Genomic DNA, 27,096 nt, shown 5'->3' on the forward strand with positions numbered 1-27,096 from the left:
ACGCGGTAAAAAAACAATACCGGCTGGCTTTATTATCAAGCGTCCCAACAGCCCAGCAGAACTTACAATCGATGGAATAGATCAGCAGCTCGGTGTACAGAGAACTCGGCGGAAGAGTCCCATACACGCGCCACAGTTCACGAGTCGAGGCCACATTCCAGACGCAAGGGATGGATGCTCCACAGCAGCAGCAGCTGTCATCTGCTGTCTTGCTGCAGCAGTCATGTGGGTACTTCGGAGCAAGTTTGCGCTCTTCACAGTTGCACGAGGCATGTGTTCACGAGTTCATTTAATGTCAACAATGAAACGACGGCCGATATCGCCACTGCAAAAAGGATGCAGGTCCCATCGCAACTAGCTCCACGTCGCTCAGTCATTTTGCACCGGTTAAAAAATACGCTCTTCAGCATCACGCAACTCTGCTTGTCCGTCAAGAGTTTGGTTAAACCACACCCCGAGCCGCGGTCTGCTCAAGTTCTCCGCATCGGTGAATATGAAGGCTGCACTCGTGTGCTCGCACCATGATGGGCGTGATCGGCCGAGTGGCAAAACCGTCCGTACGGAGTCCCGGTCTCCATCAATGGCAAGAGCAGTCACAGCCCCGTCATACAAATGAAAATGTAAGACACACTGTGGCAATTAAAACATCCTAAGCAAAGCCTCCAGTGAACAAAAAAAACATCACACATTAAACGCCCCATTTTCTAGGTATTTCTTTTACTGAAAAAGGAAAATAGCAACTTACTGTGAAAACACAAAACACGTTAGCGTGAATCAAAGTATCGGACCGCCTGTTGTAAAATGAATGCAGTGCTAACATGTGTTGTCGACACAATGTAACATTCAACTGCAAGATTTCGACAGAAGTTGGCACCACCGATTAGTACAGTTGGCTCCGTATGGTGCGAAAGAAGTTCAACATACAAAGCCAGTCCTGGGGAAAACAACATTGAGATTTAAAATCTGATGCAATCTGGGCAGGCAGTAATTAGTTTCTGTGCAGTTCCAGTGAAAACGAATGCCACAAATGTTCTTTATATGACAGCATTGCAGGTGAGTTTCCCAAAGTCTGTCCATCAGAATCACATTGAGACCAGAAAAAACTCTGGAAAGGAATTTCAGCTCGAGCATTGCTGACCAGATTCTTAAAAAATACAGCACATCTCAAAAGAATCTTGCTTGAAAATTCCAATTTCGGTCCGAGGCAATGGAAGTCACGAAAAAAATTCACTGTCAAACAAACAGCAGACAAAATTCCTCCAGTTCGCGGCATGTCCTAGCAAAACAGTTTTTTTTAATGAACAGTTCCCCGCAAACCCTACGGGACGACAAAGCAGGGTGAGGAGGACAGCGATCGGTCCGCCGGCATCTTGTGCAGGACGTCTGGGACGCCCAAGCACACGTCATCGCTGGGCGACAGGGGAGGCCCTCCCGCACGCCGCCGCTTGAACAGCCTGAGGCTGGCTCTCAGCAGCTCGGGGTCCAGGCTCGGTGCGTTCGCGTAGGGCTGCTGGCCTGCGATCTGCACGAGAAGGAGGGGGCAGCAACTCTGGTACCGTCAATGCCGCCGCCGCCACCTCCGCACCTGCTGGTGCCCAGCGTTATTTATATCATGAATATGTTTATCCACACACCTCCTACGATGTCTCTTTAGTTTAGAAGCAAATCATAAAAATTTCAAGCAGTTGTCTGGTTAGGCAAGTATAACATTCGGGTATAATTAAACTTTCATTTAAACTTCATATTTATATACATCATTTTAACAATTTCTTTGTTTGGCAACGCAACCATGTTTTTCAAACATGTTCTATCTCAATAGGCTCTCAACAACATCACAAGATGTTCTTATGAAAATGAATTTTAAAAAATACAGATGATAAAATTCATTATTTGGCGATGCTGCTGCATTGGCAGTAGTGCCCAAGCACGACAAAAACTCGTTTTCCATTAATATTGTCTTGAAATGTAATTTATGTGCTCTGAGAAAGAATCACTGCCCGAAACGTCACCGATTATTTATTTTTCTTTTAAGGTCAGTGTTATCAACGAATGCGTTGGGATTATAAAGTAGATAATTTTCATAAGAAATGTACACGTAACAGAATAGCCCTGCACATTTCCCAATCTCCTGATGGAAGAGCCTCTCCACGCCGTGCAGGTCGTGAGGGTTATTTGACCATAATTCTAGATTAGAAGTTTTCGTGACTGCAAGGATCCATACGTTATGTTTTTTTCGGTAAAGTCAAATAAGTAAAAAATAAAATAAATTAAAATGAAAACAACTCAATTAAATCACGACGTTTCGGCAGCAACACAAGCCTCCGTCTTCAGTTGGCCGCCACAGCAATTTTGCAGTGGCGGTTCCACCTGCAGACGGAGGCTTGTGTTGCTTCCAAAACGTCGTGATTTAATTGCGTTGTTTTCATTTTAATTTAATTTATTTTTTACGTATTTGACCATACTTCACCACGCTGATTAGTGGGTAGAACGTGAGCAGCAGGAATGGGAGCGTATAAGTACAGTACAACTGAATGCCATGCACTGCCCTCTGCTGTCAACCTGCTGCACATTGTTTGTGCACGGAGGTCACCCACCAAAGCGCGACGCCAGACCAACCCTGCCGAGCATCTGAGGTCTGACAAGATCGGTCACATGACGGGTGAAAAAATACGGTCAAAGACCTAAAACCCCACATCTGTGAAAACCTGAAGTGAACCCGCCAAGACGGATTAAGGCCCACGCTAGATGCCACGCTCGCTTCGCGGATCAAGCCGAGCGAGATGGCTTTTGGGCGCCCCCCGTTCTTACCTTGCCGCTCAGCATCTGCCTGCGAATGGCGAGGTCCCGGCGGTAGCAGAGGGCGCGGTGGCATGGTGCCGCCACGTGCAGCACGGCCGCCTGCTCATGCCGGCGCCCCAGCACGGCCCGTCCCAGCGCCCCCAGCTCCTGCTCTAGCATCGCCTCCACGTCTGTGGTGCGATGGCAGGGGGGGGGGGGGTTGTGGTGGTGGTGGGGGGGGGCGGTGAGAAACGAGTGACGCTGTCGGCACGGTGCGCGTGCTCACTCACGGGCAGCGTCCTCTCACTGATAACCGCTGCTAAACGTGCATCCACCGTAACTATTAACAAACTATTTTTATTTCATCAGAAAGGCCCACTGAGCTATATAGCAGAAGCAAGCTGGCCACAAATGGCTTATTACATGCAAATGTGAAGCAGCCAAATCATCTAAACGCACAATGTTGATTATCACAATGTGGATTAAAAAACCGGAGGACCCGGAGAAAAATCCACTTGACCATAGGGAGAATAATGTAAACTCCAAATATACAGACAACAGGGTCGGGATCAAACCCACGACCTCCTGTATACCTGGCGAGGTAGATAACATCTCGCCACCGTAGCACCCCTAATCGCCAATCCCACTAAAGATCCTCCGGAGATTCAATCTCGACCTCAAAAGCAATGCTTCGTGTTTGCTCAAATCCACACATGTTGCGGCAGATCTGTGCATAAGCTTCACGAAAGGAAATTATGAAAAAAGTACAACATGTGATGGCAGAAACACCAACCAAACCATTGTTCACTCCAATAAATCCACTACACATCAAATTAAGCCATATTGTGGCTGCTTATCCAGCCATATGCAAGATACAGTGATAACCATCTCATCGCTAGTGAATGAATACCAGACAATTTGGATTTGTATAGCATCAAAAACAACCTCATCGGCCAGTTTCCAAATTCTAAAAATTACCCATAAATTACTAAATTGGGATTACACATCACAATCATCACCCCCTGCTGACAAGAGTAATGCCTGCTCATATGCCAGATGCTGAGGTCACCTGGTGCCATACAGGGACAAGCTGGCACTGGGGGTGCCCCTTTCAATGTTTGAAATGAGATGTAAGTGTATCGTGACGTGCAACACGGTGAGGCTCGCTATCTCAAGAACTATTTACTATTTAAAATCACATGTTGAAAATAACCGATTCTGATGTGCACGATTCGCCACGCGTTCAGTTGTGGTGCGTAACAGCGCGGGCGTAACGGAGAGCTACCCGGGACGCTGGCAGACGTCTCTTTGCAGGCGTCGCGGATTCGCTGCAGCAGGCGTGGCCCGGCCAGGCGCGCCGACACGCCGAGTCGCAGGAGCACGGCACCCGGCGTGAAGCGCAGCAGTGCCATGCCGGCATCGCGCTGCTCTCCGTCCACCTCCTTCGACTCGTTCGCCAGACTCGACCAGTCCACCGCAGCTACGTCTGCGGGGTCTGGGCACGAGAAACAGACGTGAGGCTTGGCTCGACCTATGCTGTTGCCCGGCAATGACCTAATGCCAGCGGACACCATTAGACTAGATGGAGCATACTGGGTTGGCTGCGTGGCATGTCCACCGTGCGGTACAATTACAATTGTACGAGCAGGAGCACTGTCGGCATTTGTCACGCGGAGTGGACGACGCCGAATAGCCGAGCGATCCCCGCGTTGTCAGACGAAGCTGCCCGTGCAAGTTGGATTGGGGATGCGGCACCTGTCTGCTTGTTGGGGTCACGTGACCCGTCTGCGCCGTCGGCCAGCATCTCGTCCAGTTCGTCGTCGCTGATGGGCTCGTACTCCTCGTACGAGGCTCCTGGCGGTCCCATCTCCGCGTCCCTTCCTGCGCGGGGTGCCGGCAGCATGGCGGAGCCGGGAAGGCACGAGGTGACCCAACCCCCGTTATACACCAGAGGAGAACACGAGACGTTAGAAGTAGGCCTGTACCGATTCACCCACCCTTCCCCCCTTATCCTCTGGTGATCTGATAAATTATAACGATTCCAAGCCCTGATTTGACTCAAGAGTCCAATCCCTTTCTTTTCAAAAGATTTTACTATCTCGTTTGCATTTTTTTGTCTCATTTGCAGTTGTTTGCTTGAATAACAAAATGTTAAATTTGCAATCTATTTGCACAGTTGAAATACTCCATTCTTCTATAATTCAATAAATGCATTGCGAGCGCAAAAATTATCAATCGATGCATTGCTACTTGTCACCATAAAACGTGGTGTCGAGCGAGTCGCCACTGTTGGCGGCCTGCGGAAGCTCTCACCGTCGGCAGTGTCGACCGCTCGCCCATCGTGGCTGCCGTGCTCCTGCGCCGCTCGAACGGCGATGCCGTCCTCCGACTGCCGCGCGGCTCCGAGTTCGGCGGGCAAATCCCCGCGGGGCGTGCCCGCCAGGCCTGGCACCGGCGGTCCGTGGTGGTGGTGGTGATGGTGGTGGTGCTGGTGGTCGAACGGCGCCTGCGGCCTGTCGCCGTCGCGCTCTCGCTCGCGGTCCCCGCGTCTGCGGTCCCAGTTGCGCGGAGGTGCCGCCACACGCTCCCGGCCGTCGTAAGAGCCGGCGCGGGCGTGGCCCCAGCGACCCGACTCTGGCGAGCTGTGTCGCGAGCCGCGGCCGTGTCGGTCCACGTCATGGCGTTCTGCTGGCGGACACGACGGCGTTACCGGCGCCCGCTCAGAGCCGCGATTAACACAGGGCGGCAAACTCCCAACGACGACGACCGTTTTCTTGTCGGTGCCAAGAACCACAGATGCACCAGGAGGAGCGATATATAAAACCAACGACACAGGTCTTATATAAAAACAATACGGGGTAAAATTAGCGTGTTCAGACATTGTGATGTCAACACGACATTGTGACGTCATCTGAAAATGTGAGTGGTAATCAGGTAATCAGGCCCTCCTAACCAGGTCTCTCATCTCTCTCCCATATATTTCGCCTTGACTAATCTGTATCTCTTTGCGTCTCGGCAAGCTGTGTGTCTCAGCGGCCACTCCCAGAGCCTCGGGTTTGCAGGATGGCAGTTTCAGTACCCGGACTCATTAATTAATTTCCTGAACCACAGTTGGTGCATTATAGGGCTTTTGAGAATGGAATACAACTGTACCCAAGGCATGTGTGCAAGGGGGAGCTATCAGAGCCATTGACTCTCAAGGTGAAAGGTGAGTAGTGTCTCACCGGACGAGCCCGACTCTTCCCGGCGAAGCTGCTCCAGGCGGGACGAGCGCCGGTCCAATGACCGCTCGGCACTGCGGTTCCTCCGCCGGTCACGGTCGGCCTCGCGCGATCCGGCAAGCAGGAGCGGCGGCGTCGCCGCAGCTATCTCCTCCGTGCCCGGTAGCAACGCGGACGGCGGCGGCACCACCCCCATGCCCATGGGCGGGAGGCCCATCGGCAGGCCAATGGGCAGGACCGTGGGGAGGCCCGCGGAGAGGCCCGCGGGGAGGCCCGCGGGGAGGCCCAAGGGGAGCAGGATGGGCTTATGCAGCGCGATGGCGGCGGCGGCGGCGCGGTCTTCCTCGGCGGTGCGGGCGGCACGCTGCGGGGACTCGGTGGAGGTGGAGCGGCGGTGCCGGCTTGACGTGCGGCTCTGGTTGCTGCCGATGCTGCTACTGCGGCCGTGGTGCTCGCACAGCAGGCTGGCGTGGTCACGCATCGGCCTGGGGTCACACGGAGCGCGGTGCACGGTTTCTTTATTTGCACCCCGTCATTCATGGTATTGCAAAAGCCTCTTTTTGAGGTTCTTGTGCTTCTTGTCTTGCGCTCTTTGGGGCTGAGTGGCCATGTCTCAGCTCCATACAGGAAAAACGACGAAACTCCTTTGTTACCAGGTCTCTTTTCGGACTCTTGAGGTAACGATGGGATGACTGCATTTAACCGTAGGCTAACTGCTGAGTGCATGACATGACGGCACTTGGGAATGTGGCTTGCTTCCCCTTGGTTGACTCTGCCGACCAGGTTCTCTGAGCTACAGGACCTCATAGATGGACGAGGAGGCCGAGGGGTAGGCCACAGGCCTTGCGGCTGCATTCAAATGAGCGTTACTGTCGAGACTCGGAGAGAGCAAGGGTTGGTATCAAGCACTTACAACAATCGGCTAAATACTTAAAGACAGAAAAAAGCAGCACCGAAATTTACAGGGTAAGCATCTCGCTGATAATCAACTGCCCACGCACGCACCGTGCGTCTTCCCTGCCGCGGCTGTCCCTGCGCAGGTCCTCGAAGCCGCGCTCCACCAGCAAGCTGTCCACCCAGCCGGGCCGATCGCCCTCGCGAGCCAGGGGCGCCAGGGGCGGGAGCGGCGCCAGGGGCGGCAGCGGCGCCAGAGGCGTGAGGGGCGCCAGGGGCACCAGGGGCACATCGCACCGGAATCTGCCGTCCACAAAACCCACGACGGTCGCGCCGCTTACTTCACCGCCCACGGCTAAGACTGTGGGCAGGCGCATGGCAACAATGCTCGTCGTGGCTCTCCCACAACCACCAATCCTCAGAGACGCCCACAACACAGTCGCTAATAGGGAAAGCGACAGACTGAATGGTACAGCATTTAAGGGAACAGTCCAATTGAAACTCCTTAATCATCATCTGGCAATGCAGAACGCTTGGTGGTGCAGCAATGTGGGTCAGAGACATCCCGGAGTAATGAGAGAGAAGTCATGATACCCGGAGCACGTTGCCTTTCACTCAAGACATAGAACCGTTTCACACCATGACTACTTACTGCTTGTTCTACACCAAGACTATCACGAATTAGTTTTTATTATCAGGATAATTAACATTTTCACATGTTGTTTGCCACGATATCCACGTGGCTTATGTATTGAGGAAGAGGTGAATATTTCGACAGAGGAATTCAGTTTAACAAGTAGGCTTTCGCAACCAATATCACCCGTAATAGAGGTTTTTTGGGTTAAATCGCGTAAATATATAAATGTGTCGTTAAAACCCGCCACCACCCGACACAGCCAACTAGCAAGGGTTGTCACGTAAACAGAAAATGCCAATTCGTCACTAGTACAGCACACCAGTGTGTTGGAGAGCCTAGCCACAACATTTACAATCTGACTACGGCGTTTCGCCAGTAATCACAACTAGCTTCATCAGGCGACAGCCAGATTTGTGGAGAAGTCCACCTGTTTCGTTCCTTATATAGAGGCATAGATGTGGTGACCACGCGCGTGCCAACAAGGACACTCAATTAATTTTGATAATGTTGAAAGAAGTCAAAATAATTTTTACCGTTTGGATAGCTACCAACTTAGTGCTGCGTGGAAGCGAATCATCAAATAGTACATTGTTTAAATGAATGCCTATACAGGCCACCATACTTCAATAGGGATCACCGTTGGTACGCTATTTTAATACACACAGTGGACAGGAAGAACAAGATCAAAGGGCTCGCATGATGCGCATCCAAAATTAACGTTGACTCATTAATCCCCCCCCCCACTTTGCGCAAGAGCGCAGAAATGTGGTCACCACATCTATGCCTCTATATAAGAAACGGAACCGGTGGACTTCTCCACAAATCTGGCTGTCGCCTGATGAAGCCGGTTGTAATTACTGGCGAAACGTCGTACTCAGTTTGTAAATGTTGCGGCTTGGCTCTCCAACACACCAGGTGCTGTACTAGTGACGAATTGGCGACGTTCTGTTTACGTGACAGCCCTTACGAGTTGGCTGTGGCAGGTTTTAACGACACATTTAAATATTTATGAAACCTAACCCAAAAAACCCCGATTAGAGAAGAATTCAGATAGCGGGTAAAGTAGAGGGAAGAGTGGACAGAGGAGAATGTAACGGAGAGAGGAGTGACTCGCCTCCCGTCCTCAAAGTCCCGCTGCTCCAGGGCGGGGTCGCGCCGCGCGTGGAACCACTCCAGCCGGTGGGGCTCGGCGGGCGGCAGAAAGCCCACGGGCGAGAAGCAGCGCTCGTCACGCACCGGCGCCTGCCTGCGGAAGCTCTCGCCCTGCTCCCGCTCGAGCTCGGCGTCGCGCTCCCAGGGGACGACGGCCGTGCTGCCGCGCCGCTCCTCCGCTCCCCCGTGCTCCCACCGCTCAAACTCCGGCCCCTTCTCGAAGGCCTCTCCGCCGAGCGGCCGCGGCCTCTCGTCGCGGAGTCCGACGCCGCGGGCCTCTCCGCCGCGCTCGCCCTTCCTCGCCTCGTCGTCTCCCCTCGGCTCGCCCTCGGGGCGGCACGGCACCTCCTCGTCCGACCAATCGCTGAACACCTCGCCGGCCGTGATGCTCGCCGGCTTCTCGTCCACCTCCTTGGGACTCTCGGGTCGCTCCGCGGGCGGCTCCTTCTTCGCGACGACGACGTCGTCCCGCGACACTTCGGTTTGCGAGGAAGAGGGCGGGGTGGGCGCGGGCACGGGCGGGGTGCTGGGCCCCTTGCGTTTCTTGACGTGCGTCACCGAATCGTCGTCGGAAGACTCCGCCTCCTCGCGCGCCCTCTTCCTTCGCCCGCTCTCCGGGGCAGAGTCGTCCGACCGCTCCGACGGCCGAGGCGGCGTGTGCGGCGCCTCGCGCTCCCCGGTGCTGCTCCCGCCGCGCGACCCCGCGGCCCTGTCGCCGAAGCCCGACTTGCTGTGCTTGCGGCGCTGCGGCCGGCTCGGCTTGCGCTTGCGGAACTGGGGCATGCGCGGGCGGTCGACGAACTGCTCGCGCACGTCGATCTCGCGCGTGGGCAGCGCCTCGCCCGCCGCCACCGACTTGAGGCGCTCCTGGATGAGGCTGGTGTTGCGGTCGGGCGTCACGCCGTGGGCCCGGTCGGCCTCGCGCCGCCGCTCCGGCGTCTGCTCGGCCCGGCGCGCCGGACTGCCGCCGGCGAGCGTCGACTCCGCTGGCAGCACCACCTGGCTGGACAGGCGCGTCTCCCTGCCCCGGCGCTGCCCTGCACGGCCACACCAACACGGCAAGGGGGGTCGTCGTCACAGTCGACGAAATCGGACGGCGGCTCCCGGGGGGCTGCGCCCAAGTGTTCGAACAAGACGGGTCGGAGTGCGATGCAACCAAGGATGTGTCAGTTTAGTAAAAATTGGAATTGGAAAAACACCCCATTTATTTTAAATCATTATTTGATTTCCCAATAGACAAATCCAGCCAGGTAGCTCACTGGTACAGGACGCAGCTCGCAGTCGCTCAAATCCTTGTTGGGGGCTGACTCAGCGCAGCATCAGGATGTAGGGAAGTGAAGTGGTTGTGCTATGAAATAGGAATGTGGAAGCTCCATCACCGGCTCATTCGAGCAGGAAATCAATTACTTGAATATAACCGAAGCGTGAGATCTCAAAACTAAGTGGGGTTGAGCCTAGACAGTGCTTTGATGGGCGACCAATAACTCGCACCGACGGGGGTGGTGACACATGGACAAATATCCCCGACGACCCCCACGAGCCGCAGGGCGTGTGGAGACCTTCATCCAGCAGTGGATCGATAAAAGAGCTGGCCACGAACACGTTTTCTGAAACAACGGTTTTCATTTGCCCCATGTGGAAGGGTAAAGTGTTGTTTGTAAAAATTTAGTAACATTTGTTCTTCGCACCATTCTACCAGCGCAAGGCTATCACACCACAATGGTGCTAAGATTCAGCTTTACAGGCATAGCCTGCAGTGGTTGCACAATAGGCAGCGATGTTGCTTTTTTGTATTTCCAATTGAGTAATTTGAAGGTAATTTTTACAATTTTAACAAATTTAGACCGTGACGTCAGCACACAAGGGCCTACTCTTTTCGAATGACGTCACGGGGATCGTGAACGGCCAACGCGAAGCGGACGGGCGCGTGGTATTTTTACGGACGATGCGCCTTCAGTAACGACCGGGGGTGGCCTGCCGGATTCGAATCCACGATCCTCGGCGCTACAGCTGGGCCACGTGTACTCGGGAAGTCTCGGTTTTGCCAGTGGTGGTGGTGGGCGGGCGGGCGAGCGAGCGAGCAGGAGTCACACACTTCGGTCATCGCCGCTGTTGGAGGAGTCGGCGCTCTCGGGTGACTTGAGTCGTAGTTTCTTTGCAGACGGCCGCGGGGAAGTCGGGCTGCTGACGTCTCGCGTCCGCTTCCTGGGCACAAGTTTCACGTTGTTTACTTTGTTAAGCCAGGCGAGAGAACTCACAGTGACCAGGGTGAGTCTCATTTGCAAGTGACCTGGGCCACCAACGTGACAAAAGCAGACATCAAGTACAACACAAAATAAAATTCCCCTCGTAAAAGTTAGCTCGGAAATTCTATTAAATTACAGAAACATCAGAATAGATGCAGGGTGAGTATATGAAGTAATTGGACAGAATTGACAGTTTGGAATCAAATGACGGTTGAGATGGCACAATGGCGGCACGCGTCTCTCAGAGGGCGCGGCGACCCAGCGACGTGCGGAGACGCGCCGAGCCAACCTCCTCACCTCTTCTTGTCTCCGTCCTCGCGCCGCTCCTCCTTCGGCTCCTCCCTCCGCCGCTCTCGCTCCTCCCTCCTGCGGCCGCGCCCGCCGCGCCCCCGCACTCCGCCGCCGCCCCCCCTCTCCGCCTCGCGCTCCCTCTCCTTGCCTCGCTCCCTCTCGCCGGCGTCCGGCCCTTCAGCCCGCTCTCTCTCGCGTTGCTCCCTGTGCTCCCTCGCTCGCTCGGCCTTCTTCTCCGCGTCCGCGGGGCGCGCCCGCTCGCGCTCCCGCAGCTCGGCGGCCGAGCGCTCGCGCTCCCTCTCGCGCTCGCGGTGTTCGGCGTCCGAGCGCTCGCGCTCGCGGTGTTCGGCGTCGGCTCTCTCGCGTTCCCTCCGCTCCCCGTCGGCGCGCTCCCTGTCGCGGTGCTCGCGGTGCTCGGCGCCGGAACGCTCCCTCTCTTTGTCGCGGTCCCTGTGGTCCCCGGCGCCGCCGCCGCCGTCGGTGCGGTCGCGCTCTCTCCTTTCCGCCTCCCGCCGCGCCGCGTCGCGATCGCCGGCCGGAGGCAGAGACGGCAGATCCCTCGAGGCACCTCCGCGCTGGGAGGGTCGCGCCGGTGGGGACGCCGGGCGACTCCCGGGGGCCGCGGCGCCGTCTGCGGATGCCGACGGGAAGCGGCGCTTTCAATCAAGCGAGACCCACGGCGGTTTGCAACGCAACAAAACGTAGACTGTTACAGCCCCTAAATGCAACCACATTCCCAAAGTCGTTGTAGGGAAAGCAAGTGCACAGGCAGAGGAAAACAGGAAGGTCTTCAGCTTCGAATTGAAGATGGGCAAGGAGCACGAGATTGCCAGACATAAGGGGAAGCAAAAGCGGATGAGCAATCTCCAATGAGCAAAGTTTGACTTGGGGGATTTGACAGAGAGCCTTGGATGCTGGAGCAGAGGTCGTGTGTGGAGGGAGTGAGATGAGAGGCTTTCCTTCATAAATGAATGACATGAAGTGACAATGCCAGGTGAGCAGGAGTGCAGCTGATGATGACCCACTTCATCATCATGATCACCCCTACCCCATGCCACGTGAGCACCTCGCTCGCGGTTTTCCCGGCGCTCTTCACGTCTGTCGAACGAGGCGTCGCGGCTGGAATCGCGGTTTTCCCGTGCGGCCTTGTCGGGTGCCGCCGCCGCTGCTCTGCTGTCCCACGTGGCAAGCCCAACCCTGGTGCTGCCGACGCCGCCACCACCGCCGCCGCCACGGCCTGCGGCACACAGCGAACAGCATTGCGGTCACACGCAGCAATCTCACACGCGACAGCGGCAAGCAAGGGCTCTCAGCACTTCAACCGTGAGATGTGGGCCTTCATTCGTGTGACAAATAGCCAAGGGGTTGAGCGATAATAACGATGCAAGACCATGCAAAAAAAAATCACTCTCACGTTGCTTATATATCGCAACTGTGAAGTCGTGATATATATGCAACTTGAAAGCCAATTCAGGTAAGAATTGATTTTAATCGTAGATTAATTGTTACACAGAGCAACAGCATCATGAAAATGAGAGATTGCTCTCCCTCGGCGAGGGACCCACCACCTCTGTCCTGCGCACGCTCGTTGCTGCGCCCGCCCCGCTCGCCGCTCCGATCCTCCTTGCGCATCCCCTCCTCCCGCTTGCGCCCCGTGCGCCCAAACGCCCTGTCGTCAGCGGCCGCGGCGCCGGTCGTTCCCGCCGAAGCCTCGTCCCTCCGGCGCGGCTCCCGGCCTTCCCTTGCGGCCCCCCTGCTGTCCCTCCAGCCGTCGGAGCGGCCCTCGACCTTGCCATCCCGCTCCGACCGGGCCTTCTCCTTTTCCGGCACTTTTTCGGGTGGCGGCGGCGGCGGCGGCGGCTGCCGGGCGGCGTCGCGCTCTTCCCTGCGCTCGCGATCTCGAGCGGCGGCACGCTCCGCCTCGCCGCAGTCTTTGCCCTCCCGTTTGTCCGTCCTCGCGCGCGCGTCTGTGGTCACAGCCGTGCGGATTTTTGCGTCAGCTCTCCGGCACCCCTCCACGCGATTCATCACGCACGCTCATTGCGCCATTTATTCGACGAAGGTTTGCTTAGAAAAACCGTCAGGATGTCTTTTCCTAAACAAATCATAACACTCACGAGTGGAAAACAAGCACGTCCTTGATATTTTCTTTGCGTATATAGGATAAATTTAACTAGACATACATATTCAATTTAATAGGGCACTACTGTGGAAACAATGAACAAATTATAATATTAACACCAAAGGGCAGGGAAGGAGAATAAATCTATAAGAAAATTCACTAGTTACTCAACTTATACAAAGCACTCGAATTTGGAAAATCCTCATTCCAATTACAGGCAAACCACTCATAGCGCTGCCTCTTATAACGCTCTTTGTCCAGGAGGAAAATACCTGCGCGAATCAGCCCATATATGTTGACATACAACTGTGTACATTAGGCAATGCCTTGACAAAGAAACCAGATACGCTGAATCGTTCATGTAAAACCAAGTCTAGACTAATGTAGTTCTCTTCATTAAAAATACCTCTTAAAGATAACCAGGTGCCCTATAATGAAATTACCCAGAATGTACCCAAATCTCATCACATCTTGGAAGCTTAGCAAGGTTTAGAAATGGCCGACAACTACGCACAAGCAGCCAGCTGTGGCGGGTAGCCGAGGGCAGTGAAGCTAAATCCACTGTTGCTCTGTACTTCTACGCTTCCGCGTCTATGGTCACCAACCCGCACTGAGCAGCGTGCAGAAGCATAGGCAAAGCACCCCGACGATCTATACGGTGCGTGGACACCCTCATCCAGTTGCAGACGGACAAAAGCGCAGTACGTGTGTGTGCACGTGTGAACATGGAAACCAGGCGACTGCGGTCACCCTGCCTCTCTCTCTCTCTTCCCCGGCCGTACCGTCGACTCTGTCCGGAGACTTGTCCGGCTCTCGCCGCTTGGACGCGTCCCTCTTGGGGCGGTCCCAGGACGTCGGCGGTGGCGGCGGCGGCGGCACCGGTGAGGGGGGGCGACGGCGCCGAATCTGGGGGCTCTCCGAGCGGCGGCCGTGCAGCGGCGCTGTGCGCCTCGCCCTGTGGCATACGGCGGGCGCAACCGATGAAGCCAGGGGCCTTTCACACCGAGGGCCAACGAGGACATTCACACATACCTTTGGCGGGTGGCCTTAACATACACACACCTCAGACACTTTTGTCAATGCGAGAGGCCCTTGCATACTCTTAGGTTTTTTCGGTAAAGTCACGTAGGTAAAAAATTAAAATAGAAATAAAATACAGTAATTTAGCTGTGATGGTCCCACCTGAAGACGGAGACATGTGTTGCCTCCGAAACGTCGTGATTTAATCGATTTATTTTCATTTATTATTATTATTATTATTTTATTTCTATTATTATTTTATATTTTTTACCTACGTGACTTTACCGAAAAAACCTAAGAGTATGAATCCTTGTAGTCACGAAAGCTTCAAATCTAGGCCCTTGCATACAGAAGATTGGTTCTCCATGAATATTTGGGGTGTAAAAATTCAGCCACTTGCAATTGAAAAAATTGTCACAAATCAGAGTCGTGATTTAATGAAAACGACTTCTTAACACTGTGGCTGGGACGAGTCCTTAACACCACGGCAACGCGTGCTGAAAATCTGCACAGCGAGGAGCATTTTAATTAACTCCAGAGTGCCGCATGGGGGACGCGGGGCCCACCTGGAGGGGGGCGACGGGTCGTTGGCAGGTTTGCGCGCAGGCGAGCGGGAAGCCCGGCGCGCGCCCTCGGGAGCGGTCACGGTGATGGCGGGGGCCGGCGAGGCGGCGCGCTGCTCCAGATGCTGGGGTTGGGGAGCCGGCGGCTGCTTGCGCTGCCGCGGAGAGACGATCCCGCTAACGCCGCTGCCCCCGCCGATTCCGCTCCGCCGCCGGACTTGCTGCGGCGACTCGGGGCTACGTGGTCGCGCCACCCTGCAGCGCCGGCACCGGACAACATCGTCAACACTACGACCACCCAGCCAGCACAAACCCGGCCAGAGCCCGCACACCCACCCGGCGTCACGGTCAAATAAATAATTCACTCAACACCGCTTTGAAACAGGCCAACCATCCCTTCTATTAATTTAAGCCAGCGCTCAGCATTTAATAATTCGTCGATTCGGGTATATTCAAATGCTTATGATACACGCAACAAATTGCGTGGGCGAGAATAGGTTATTGACAATGAATGCAAATGTTGCACAATTATAATCTAAGGTACAGGAGATGCGAGAGCCTTCGGCATCACCGAACCACAGGGGCAGGGCAACTGCACTCCTCGGCACGACAGGGGTGCGGCTACCCTGAGACGAGGGTGCCCTGACCCCGAGATGAAGGTACCCCGAGTAGGGTCAGGGGGGTGCCCTGCCCAGAGAGAAGAATGGGGGGGAGGTGCGGGCGAACCTGCGCGGGGGGGAAGAGTGCAGGTGCTTCTTGGAGACGGTGGAAGAGGTGGACACCGGTTGGGAAGGGGGCGACTTTTTGCGCGACCGCTCCGGCGAGCTGCCAGGGCTGGACGCCGGAGACTGGGCGCGTTGACGGTTCGCCTGCGGCTTCCCTGCAGCGGAGAGAGTCCCGTTAGAACTCCGCACGCACACAACTCCGCGCGTGCTTTTGAATGCGCTGCATTAGGCCTCGCCGACTCGCTCCGCAAACAACGCTGTTACGGCTGTGTGCCCGTCTCCCAAATCAAACAGCTGCTTGCTCTCAATTACATGCACGCGTACATAGATACATAACACGTGAATTGTATTTATAGCCAGGAAAGGGAGCACTGAGAAAACTACAAAACTAGAAGAGAGACCCACTGTGCATAAAAAAGCTTGTAGTAAACAATGTTCCAACGTGGGGAAATACGCAAATAAAACGAGACAACATGGTTTCTCAACAAAATCAATAAAGCGTCATAAATATGTGCAATAAAGAAAGACAACAAAAGTTTCAAACAAATCAGTTTCAAGAGTCCAGCACTCTGACATCACACACAGCGACGTGCAACAAGAAGTTGGCGGCGGTGAGATTTGGCAAAGTAGCTCCGGTCTACATCAGTTCTGAACATGGAATTTCTGCTCTGTGGGGCGTCACTCACTACAGGCGACCTATGTAAAATATACTTTGAACTTTCTTCGCAGCGTATATATCCAACCGTGTTAATCGGAGGTGCGGGGCAAGACGCTACCTGGCGCAGGCGAGGGTCGCTTGGGCTCCGGCGCCGGCAGTAGGGTTGGTGGCGCGGCTCGCCGGTGGTGCTGTGGGAGGGGCACCAGCACAGGCGACTCGGACCAGCGCTTGGACGGGTCCTTGCAGGAGGGCGGCGACTGCGACCAGGCCCGGCCTTGGTCGGCTCCGATGGGCGGAGACTCGGACCAGCCGCGGTATTGCCCCTTTCGCGGAGGAGGGGACGGTGGTTTGGGCGGCAGTACCAGTGCCTCTCTCTCCCGCTGGAGCCAAACAATACAGAAGGTCGTATTTCACAAGGCAAGGGTGGTGACACGGTGCCACAGGAGATACACTACGTAGCCAATCGTGCTAATCTGAGGTCCGGGGGGGAGGGACAACTATACACAAAAAGCAGTTGTAAAGAAGTTAGATTCCAATCTAGATGATTTAAAAGTGCATAGCTGCAGTGGCTTCCTAATATTGGAAGAGCGTTCCAGACGGCCGCAGAAGCGCATCTGAAAGTGCGCGATGCAGTCACCGCCTTTGTAAATGGAATCCATCTGGTGGCTTCATGTGCCATCGAATGCTTTGCCAAACTTAACACACTGTTATACACTCATCCATTGCTTTTCAAATACCATATAAAAGATTGCCCATGGAAGGATATTGCAGAACTACTTCTGAGATCCAACACACCTTGCAATAAGATGTTTGACACATGGTAGTTAACCTGTAATTTTCACTCCACAGAGCTAGAAAACCCTGGTTACCTTGGGGAGCTCCTTTGCTGGGAGAGACAGGGTCAGGAGCTTCGGCTCGCGGCTCCTCTCTGCTGGCGCGGGAACGGGCGAGCGAGACTTGCGCTTGTTGCCAAGCTGCTTGGTGGGGACAGCGAGGGTGGTGGCCGGCGGGGGGGAGGGCACCGGCGGCGATCGCTTGCGTCCACGCTCTTTGCCGACAACCGGGGACCTCACCAGGGGCTGCTTGGGCTTGGGGGGAGTTCGGGAGCGCCGTCTAACGCCCACCGGTGACTTGGACCGTTGCTTTTTGCCCGAGAGAGGCGGGGAGGCCGATCGACGCTTGCCCTTGTCCTTTCGGGCAGGTGGCGAGTGGGAGGGTCGTCGCACCTGCTCCTTGCCGGCGCCGGGCGTCCGAGATCGCGTGCGCGACCGCCCTCGCGCGGCAACCGCGGCCGGGGACTGTGTCCGTCGCTTGCACCGGCTCTTGTTCGTTTCGGGAGAGCTCGACTGCCGGCGCACGCGCTCTTTGCCAACCGGCGGAGACAGCGACCTCCGCTTGGCCCGCTCCTTGGCCCCGTCGGGCGACTTGCCGCGATGCTTGCCGTGCTTGTCCCTGCGCGTGGCCGCCGGCGACTGGGACCAGCGCGAGGCGCGCTCCGCCACGGCGGGCGGAGAGTGCGACTGTCTGCGTGGCGCCCGCTTCCCAGAGCTCAACGAGCGCCGCTTTCTACCCGTCCCCGGCGACCAATCCTGCGCACGCTCCTTACCGGGCGAGGGCGACGCCCGGCCGCCACGCTCCCGCCCGCTGGCCGACAGTCTGCGCTGCTTTGCCCGGTTCTTGCCGGCGCCGGGCGTCAGGGATCGCCGGCGGCCTCGGTCTTTGCTCGGCGCCAGCGGGGAGTGTGAGCGCCGGTCCCTGCTGCTTTCGGAGGACAAGGAGCGCCGCCTGGTGCGCTCCTTGCCGGTGTCTGGCGACGGGCGCCTGCGCTCTTTGCCCCGCTCGGGCGAGCGTGACGACATCTCCCGCTGCTGCTGCTGCTGCTCGCGGTTGCGGCCCAGGGGCTTGACCGCCCGGGCCAAGCCGCTCTTCCTGTGCACCGGCGACGGGGACCGTCGGGATGCGCGGTTGGCCGGTGGGGACGGGGAGTGCTGGGGGCTGGTGGTGGAGGAGTCCGAGTGGTGCCTCCCCTTGTCTCTGCACAGACAGGCCGCATCACCAGCGTGAGATGTTGCTGCGTACGATCACTCGCGTCAGCGCTCAAAATTAGTGTCAACTTGTATTGGTCAAAGCTGGAGACAAATGTTTCGCACTTTCAGCAAGCGGCTACAGAATGTAATTGCGCAGCTGTGGGATGGACAGGTAAACACCTCTCAGAGTCTATAAATGAGTTCCCGGATTCAGGCACATGCGCTTCTTCGATCCATATTGCGTAACGGGGTAAAATCTGTGCAAATTGGTACAGTTATGACAAATCCTTTGGACAGCCCATTGTCATCCCACTGATGAAGGCCACACGCCATCACCATCATGGGGGCTGCTTGACCAAACTGGGTTGGTGTAGGGTGGGACCCCGGAGCAGTTCAAATGTAATTCGCCACTGATGTTATCATTGGCCAGGAATTGAACTCGCCAGTTTCGCTAACCAATGCACTTCACCTAATTTGCAATCACGACAGAGCATCACTAGCTTCCTTACAAGCGTCAACGCGCAGGAGCATTTCCGTTACGTTACTCAAACAGCAACTACAGTTGTGGCGGCAGCGGTGGCATCGACACCGACACAGGACGGGCAGCAGTGGCACGGCCCAGCTCACTCTGTGCCCAACGCGATCTCGGACCCCGCACGGCACACCTCACGCGGTCCTTTCGGTCCTTGTCACGGCCGCGCTCCACGTCCTTGGCCTTGTGCTTGGGTTCCTTGGCGTCACCGCGCGCCGCCTTGCCGTCCCGCATCTCCTTGCGCTCCTTGTTCTTGCCCTCCGCCTCCTTCAGCTTGTCCTTGTGTTTCTTCAGCAGCCGGGCCTCGTTGCTGGGCGGGAGCGGCGAAGGGCTGGGCGTGCGCGGCCCTTTCTTCTTGCCCAGCAGCTTGGGGTATTTCCTGTGAGCGGTGGGGCAGTGAGTGCGAAACGGCAGCTGTTGAGCGCAACATGTTTGGCGAAGACTCACACGAACAGCCCAAATGCGACTGTCTAACAGCGTAAATGTTACATTCCCATGCATTACATGCCTACGTCTTATATCATCACCTTATTTCTGGGCTCTGCCTTCCTGCTCCTCTTTCTACACTCATTCCTGTCCTGGGCCATCATCTCCGAGCCCAATCCACAGTCCTTCACATCCTAGTTCATCACCTGCCTCTCGGTCTCCACCACGGTGCTTCCAGATTAATTATAATCATTTCCTCCGATGTGGCATTCCTCTATTATTACATCTTCAACGCCTAATGTTACCGGGCCACTGTCTTATATCCCTGCGTCATTTGGAAAGAGTCGGGCCATGTACGCTGGCGTCATGATCCAAACTTGTCACACTTGAAAAATTACTCGCAACTTACCCAATTGGAATTACACATTGCAACATCGCCCGCCTATTGTGAAACTACTGCCGACTGTCTGTAAAATATAGGGTCTTCACGATAGCCTTGTGCTATAACAATGGCACGAACAACAAATGTACTAAATTACTAAAATAAGTCATTCTTACATTATTCAAAGGGGCACCTAACTATACTGCGACATCTGCACTGAAAACCGACCGCTCAGCGTCGCCGGGTGGAGACGGCGTCCTTGGCCCTTTCTTGTTCTTCTTGTGGGGAGGCTGTGGGGCCGAGGGGGAGCACGGAGAAAGGATCCTCCTCTTCGGGGACTTGCCCTTCCTCTTGGGGGATGGTGACCGCTTGCTAACGGCCGGTTCCGGAGACACCTAGCACGACGGAAAAGCGAGAACACAACCGCGACGTGCTACTAATCGGCCGATTGACTTATTGGGACAAATGTCCGGTACAATATTCTTAGGTTTTTTCGGTAAAGTCACGTAGGTAAAAAAAATTAATTAATAAAAGTAAAATAAAAATCACGACGTTTTGGAGGCGACGCAAGCTTCCGTCTTCAGGTGGAACCGTCACAGCACCTGAAGACGGAAGCTTGTGTTGCCTCCTGAATTGTCGTGATTTTTATTTTATTTTTATTAAACTTTTATTAATTTAAAATTTTTACCTACGTGATTTTACCGAAAAAACCTAAGAATATGAATCCTTGCAGTCACGAAAGCTTCAAATCTAGAATGTCCAGTACAACACAAGCTCGCATGCAGTTCTTACTCAAGCAACAGGGACAGAGTGAGGTACGCTCTAGATATGTAATATTCACCCCCACACAGCTCTGGGCCATGATTCCATTCAAGAATCAGTTTGTTTTTCTTGTTTTTGCCATCTCATTTGTATAGTCATGGTCATTTGTACAATTCACGTGTTGAATTTGCGTCGTGAACAATCTACAATCACACGCTACGCTAGACACAAGTATGAGGAGTGTGCCACGACCAAATCACCCGGAATGGACCCAATCTCGTGAGATCTCGGAAGCTAAGCATGTATGAGCCTTTCGGTAAAGTCACGTAGGTATAAAATAAAAGAAATCACGTTTCGAAAAGAAACAAATTTTCTTGCTGTGGTTTTCCCACCTGATGATGATTGCTTGTGTTGTAATCGAAACGTCGTGATTTATTTTATTTTATACCTTTGTGACTTTACCGAAAGAAACAAAGAGTATGGATCCCTGCAGTCACGAAAACTCCAAATCTAGATTGTATGAGCCTGCACAGTGTTTGGATGGGCAACCATCACGCACAAAACAGGTGTCGTAGGCTGCTGCGGGGCTACGTTGTAAGCAGAGGGAAGTACGGAAAATGATGTCGTCTATTCTGCCCGCTTTCACCAACCCGCAATGACCAGAGTTATTGAAGCAAGGTCAACTAATTCCCACGGCTCACACAGCGTGCTGAGGCGCACGTCCAGGAAGCGAATTAACGAAAGCCATGTGCACGCACACGGGCAGCGTAAGAATGACTGTATTTGTGTAGGACTGGCCGGCGTGGTTTGTCACCACGGGAAGAGGTGGGGGCGGGGGTGGGGATGGCGCCAGTGTCACCTGCTTCTGGATGACGAGCTCCTCACGCTCCTCCAGCTCGCGCTCCTGTTCCAGCTTTATCAGCTCTAGCTGCAGCTTCTGGCGCTGCAGCTCCAGCGACAGCGCCTGTCCAAAGTCGTAGGCGGCGTCACCGTTGTCCGAGTCTGTGCAGACAAACAAAGCTCCCCTGCAGGCCCATCGTGGCTCCACCACGACCCAGAGACTACGCGGGCTTGATCCTGGTTAGTACTTGGAATCGATCCCAGGTGGGTGTCTAGGGCTTCGGTTGTGAGGTGGCCAGATGGCAGTGCAGCAATTGATTCTTGAATCTATCTGTGCTGCGCTGTAAGTGCTATCCGCTTGTATGCATGGTTGGCTTTCTCTGGATAATCGTCTCACTTCCATGAGCCAAACACCGTGGCATCACAATGCGCACTTATTTCTGTTGTGAATGTACCACCACACAATTGCTTTGTCAGATGGCGTTTGCAAAAGTTTTGTTTAAAATTTGTATTCCTCATACAGGCACCTGAATAATTTCTTTCATGAATGCAAAAAGACACCGTGCTGCCTGCAAGCATTGTCGCTATTTTTTTTTTACAAATTGTTTTGGCTGCACCTTGGGTGCTATATCGTTACCACGCCTCCGTCCGCTGGTGTTGTCCTTTCGCCACAATGGATGATGGTGTGCAATCCCCACTCTCTCTTCGCCTTGTCCAAACGTGCACTGTTACGCACTCTCAAGTATTTTCTCAATGCCCATTGGTTACGACTCGCAGATGGTAGTGAGGCAGTTGACACCGAGAGGTTCTCTCCATTAAATGCTTCTGCCCGCTCTCCAGTCCACGTCACGCCTTCTCAAAAAACAAACTTGCACGTTGTTAAGGGTGAATTTTATAATAAAAATAATAATAATTTGGGTGTCAATGATCCTTGTACGACTCAGGTTTGAAGCAGAATAATGGACGAACAAAAGTATTTCAATAAATCACCAGTAGAATGACTTTGATGACTATGATGATAAGAACATTGGGCGGCTGCAAGTAGTCCCAAAGCATGTACGAAGGCGGGTACCTGTCAAAGAGCAGCCTTTCTTACCCTCACGGGCATGGTCCCAGGCGGGAGGTTCTCCGTCACTCTCAGGGGGCGTGCGTGCCTTGATGATCTTGATGTTGGCCTCCTCCTTGCTCCGGCGCTTCACCTTTGTGGAGTCCCTCTGCGGGCGACAGCCATGGCACCACGCTCGTTCTGCGAGGCCGTCTCTCGCTGCCGCTCTTTCACGCAGCATTGTCCGGAACCAACTCTTCGGACAAAAACCCCCCTTCCGCGTGTCTGGCCGCGCCCTGCGCAAAACTGCTGTCCACAGGACGCAGCAGCGGGTAAGAGATCACGCGCCGTGGGAGTTCAGTTTGATGGAGACGGCCTCTGTGCCAGCCTCAGAGGGGACGGCCCCCCTAATTCTCCGCGCATATCCGGCACCGACAGGCGGCGGACGAGGCGTGGCAGGATCGAACCGCATGGCGAGCGCTCACCCTGCCAGGGGAGGGTGAAGCTTCCTGCCTGCGAGACGTCGGCTCTGCCTCCAAGTCCTGCCGCTTGTTCTTCATGCGCTCACGCAGATCGGTGGTCACGCGGTCGGGGGACCTGCGGGGACAACGCGAGGAGGCATCCCTCAAGTCAGGACCTCATTTTTTGTAAAAGTTGTCTCAGACCTTGTGGAAACAACTTTCCTGTCTGAAACATGAGAGAAAAGTAGCCTCTGCAAGTCAAGAGACACCACAGTTGCTGTTGTTCCAAATGTACAAAAACTTAGCCCTCACAAGACATAGGGTACCTCAATAGACATGCATAATTAATTCATAAGCATCGACTTGATTTTATTTTGTTGGTGTCTTGTGCGTTCACGAGTGGAAATAAAGAGGCGGAACAGTTGGTTAATAAATAGGCACGTAGCAGGGCACTGATTGCTTAAAATGTATTATTACTTTCATGATACATGCATCTAATCAAGCATGAAAGAACAGATTATTTGTGACTTATGCAAATTCTTGGATAAATTTATGTCGAGAATATTTGAGCGGACACACCTTTATAAACTAAATAGAAAAGAGAAATAATCCCAATGAAAAAGCAAAAATGAGACAATATGAGCAATGACTCTTCAATTGCATTGTGATCTGTAATTGTAACAATTTACTAAATCACTGGGGAATCATCACATGCTAATTAATCAAATTTGTTTTGGGGTTAGATTTTATTGATGCGAGCCTGTATGTGTGTGTTTCGTACAGTGCCTTGTGATCTCCAGATAAATTCTTATTAATCAACCAAACTTTATAATACATCATGCCCCCCCATGGCGTGTGGCACCTGCGATTGCTTCCGCGGTAGTTCTTGCTTCGTGGGAGCGGGTGGCTGAATCTGCAGCTGTTGCCATAGTTGCAGCGCCCCTTCATCCAGTTGCGGCAAATCTGCACAAGGGGATACAACAATCATCAGCGCGCAAAACAATTAAAATCTTACAGCAGTGAAACCAGGTGAGGAAATGCACGGTGCATTGAGGCGGCAGAGGGTTTTGCGTGGCAGGGTCAGCAGAACTCAGTCACTCTTTGCCACTGCCGTACCAAGTTGCCAGAGTTGTTCATTCATAATAAAAGTGAATTTGAGTAAGTTCGCGTAAATATAAATGTCGTTAACCCACCACCACCCGACACGGCCAATCAGTAAGGTTTGTCACGTAAATAAAATGTGGCAATTAGTTATTATTTCAGCACACCGCTATGTTGGAGAGTAAACCAACAACATTCACAATTTGAGTACGACATTTCGCTGATAATTACAACCAGGTTCATCGGGCGAATTGAGCCGTGTTAAGAGTTGTTCATGGTGAGAACTTCTGGAGACTCGCACCTCAGTTGTCTTGGACTGCACGGGGGTGACCGTAGTGCTGGCAGTGCCTCCGCCAGTGCCGGCGCCGCCGCCTCCTCCTCCTCCTCCGCCCCCACCAGGGCCCAGCCGCTCAAAGACGCTGGGCCGGCGCAGCGCGTTTTCCGACACAGTCTTGGAGCTCTCCACCGTCACCGTGCGCCGAACCTTCGACATGGCCGTCCCGCAAGCGGTGGCGGCGGCGCGAACCTCGCGCCCCACGCGGGAACCACGCGCCTTGCCCCTCGGCTTCTGGCAGTGCAGACCACGCGGAAGCGGAAGCAGCGAAAGCGGTCCAAGTCAACATTGGCGTCTTCCTTAGTGCAATGATACACTTTAGAAATGTATGGCAATTGTTGCCGGTGATAGTCAGAAAAGTTGAACCGTAAAACTTCGCACTGCTCATTATATAAATTTGATAGTGGTATATCTGCATTTAACCAACTCTCAAAGTAAATGAATGGCTAAATCACGAAACTGAAGTTGCATCTTTGTGTGTATATGAATTATCAATAGTTGGTTTGCAGGCCGTTGTCTCCTGCAAAAAAAACATTTTAAATGCCTAAAATATGTAAAAATATAATTGTTACCCTTCATTTTGGGCAACCGACATGGCAACTTCAAATCAGATCACATGACAACTGGAGGTTGTATGGTCTGTAGACCAATCATTGCTCATCAAACACCTTTAAACAATTTCATAGACTAAAAAGAACTCCTACTATCCTGCCAGAATGGCTCATAGTAAATGCATTGCCAGTGAGAACTCCCAGATAAACATATGAAGTTGTCCTTTATTGGCATTCATACCATGATCGTTTCCTACTATCAACCAGAATCAGGCTTGCCCACGTTCTATCGGCTATAACGTAACATTCCATGGTAAAAAAATTACGTGGTCTTCTGATGCTCGGGATTGTATATTTGCGAGCGTTTAGGCAAAGACTTACATCGATTTTGAACTACAGCTGGCCATGCCCGACGAATTTGAAAATGCTGGTTTTCGTATTCTTTGTTAAAACTAAATATATTTTATATTTGGCCAACTGCCGGTTCAAAATGTTCTTTATATTTACATTAATGACATGGTTTGCACAAACAATAGCGAACAGTTATCACAGACATTGTTTTGCGCACCAGCGAGGGAGTTGACGGGGGGGGAAACCTTGTATAGTAGTGCGTGAGGGTGACCGTGACCAGGGAGCTAATGGAGAGGGGGTAAGCGAGATACGAGTGGGCAGTGGCACAAAACTCCTCAAGTGCAATTCGCCCAATTCATATAAAACAGTAGAAGATACGTGGGGGGGGGGGGGGGACAAAGATAACTTCGCGTGTTTTATGCAGAGGCAACTCCGGGAGCGAGGGAGCTGGAGAGATGAGATGGCAAGCGAGGGAAGGAGAGGCGAGATCAGGGGGAGAGAAAAACCCGAAGGCAGACCGGAGTTGGAGCGACCGGACGTGCTAATGGGAGCAAAGCAATCAGGGGAGCGAAGATGCCAGGGGGGGGGCAGACTCCCGGGTGGGGGGGGGGATACGCGGGGCGCCCCAGGAGCACCAGGGAGACCCGGGAGGCGCACGGGGCTGGGGACACCAGGGACTCCAAAGGAACACGTGCCCACCGGAAGCCGGGCTCTCACAGCAGGGCCTCCCCTTCGCTTACACGGGACCCGCGCAGGGAAGGCTGAGGAGGAGGAGCGGGAGGACACGAGCTGAGCGGCGTGGCAATGCGTGGCCGAGCCCGGAGCTTGGGCACCTAGCGTCCCCCGCGTCCACGGCCCGTGTTGCGGCCCACGCCTCAAGGCAACACCGCAGGCTGTGCGGCCTAGGTCGTGCACTCGTCGCGAGCGCCGTGCATCCGTTCGGGGAGCGGCCGCGCTGCGTCCCGACGCGCGGGCCCGTCGCGCCACGCGGTACCGGCCGCGTCCGCGTGAAGCGAAGCTGATGCGGCCGAGACGAGGTCACGAACCATCGACGGGGGTCGCCTCCTCTACCCTGCGCCTGGCGCCATCATTGCGGGGACCGCCCACTTCCGGCGGTGGAGCAGACTGCGCGGTGACGTCATCACGGTGGCGTCAGACGGTGACGTCATCGCGTCAAATGCCAGTCTGTTTGAAATCGGGTTCGCTTTGCGTTACCGGTAACCGCAGAGCTTGAAATAAAACGGTGGTTTCGTGCTGTGGTTGTCCCACCTGATGACGGACGCTTGTGTTGCGCCGGAAACGTCGTGATTTATTATTTTATAATATTATTTCTATCATTTTATTATTTTTTATTTATTTCTACCTACGTGACTTTACCGAAACAACCTAAGAGTATGAATCCTTGCAGTCACGAAAGCTTCAAATCTAGAAAAAAAACGATTTCCGATTTACCCAACGTGGTGTGATGAGTAATCGTTAGCGCAGTGGACTTGTAGAACAGAGGCCGCCGGTTCAGTCCCACTTCCCGGCGCGGCAATTAAAACAATCCCGCAAGTTTCGATCGTCGAGCAGCGAATTGATCTCATGGTTGATCATGATGACGTTGGAAGCAGTCTCATCTACTTTGTAAACAACAACAAAACCCCACATCGAACGTGAACAAGTAGCGAGAGTTGAATGAGAAGCGGTCTTTGCGTGCTCCCTCCATGGGAGCGTGGTGGTAACGGACGATGGCACGCCGCGACTTGCACGTGGTGGAGTTTGGCTGGCACGTGGTGGCGTTTGGTTGGCACACACCACCCACACACCACTCACACACACACCACCCACACACACACATACCACCCACACACACACCACACACACACACACCACCCACACACCACCCACAGACCACACACACCACTCACACCACCCACACGCACACCACACACACACCACACACACACCACTCACACACACACCACCCACACACAC

General features: G+C 54.1%; 1 protein-coding gene across 7 annotated transcripts; it reads right to left on the minus strand.

Moving 5' to 3' along the window:
* Nucleotides 1-8: 8 nt before the first annotated feature.
* ZC3H13 (zinc finger CCCH-type containing 13) lies at nucleotides 9-26,251 on the minus strand. 7 transcript variants are annotated; one of them, XM_078613955.1, is made up of 25 exons: nucleotides 26,166-26,251; nucleotides 24,185-24,451; nucleotides 23,645-23,745; nucleotides 22,807-22,918; nucleotides 22,373-22,490; nucleotides 21,296-21,438; nucleotides 19,903-20,069; nucleotides 19,000-19,245; nucleotides 17,177-18,341; nucleotides 16,426-16,687; nucleotides 15,651-15,804; nucleotides 14,928-15,179; nucleotides 14,124-14,296; nucleotides 12,785-13,186; nucleotides 12,268-12,456; nucleotides 11,226-11,850; nucleotides 10,778-10,887; nucleotides 8,645-9,719; nucleotides 7,005-7,196; nucleotides 6,003-6,484; nucleotides 5,092-5,466; nucleotides 4,534-4,659; nucleotides 4,064-4,273; nucleotides 2,809-2,969; nucleotides 9-1,522 (listed from the first exon to the last, which is right to left on the minus strand). In XM_078613955.1, the coding sequence occupies exons 1-25, from the start codon at nucleotides 26,166-26,168 to the stop codon at nucleotides 1,319-1,321; spliced, it is 7,314 nt and encodes a 2,437-aa protein (XP_078470081.1). In that variant the 5' UTR covers nucleotides 26,169-26,251; the 3' UTR covers nucleotides 9-1,318. The 7 variants fall into 7 exon arrangements, with proteins under 7 accessions (XP_078470081.1, XP_078470079.1, XP_078470080.1 ...); XM_078613953.1 differs by having other exon boundaries at nucleotides 12,788-13,186; nucleotides 22,349-22,490; XM_078613954.1 differs by having other exon boundaries at nucleotides 12,286-12,456; nucleotides 22,349-22,490.
* Nucleotides 26,252-27,096: the final 845 nt, after the last annotated feature.

This window comes from Lampetra planeri, chromosome 43 (assembly GCF_965212315.1).
Source record: "Lampetra planeri chromosome 43, kcLamPlan1.2.h2, whole genome shotgun sequence".
In the NCBI taxonomy this organism is placed as follows: domain Eukaryota; kingdom Metazoa; phylum Chordata; class Hyperoartia; order Petromyzontiformes; family Petromyzontidae; genus Lampetra; species Lampetra planeri.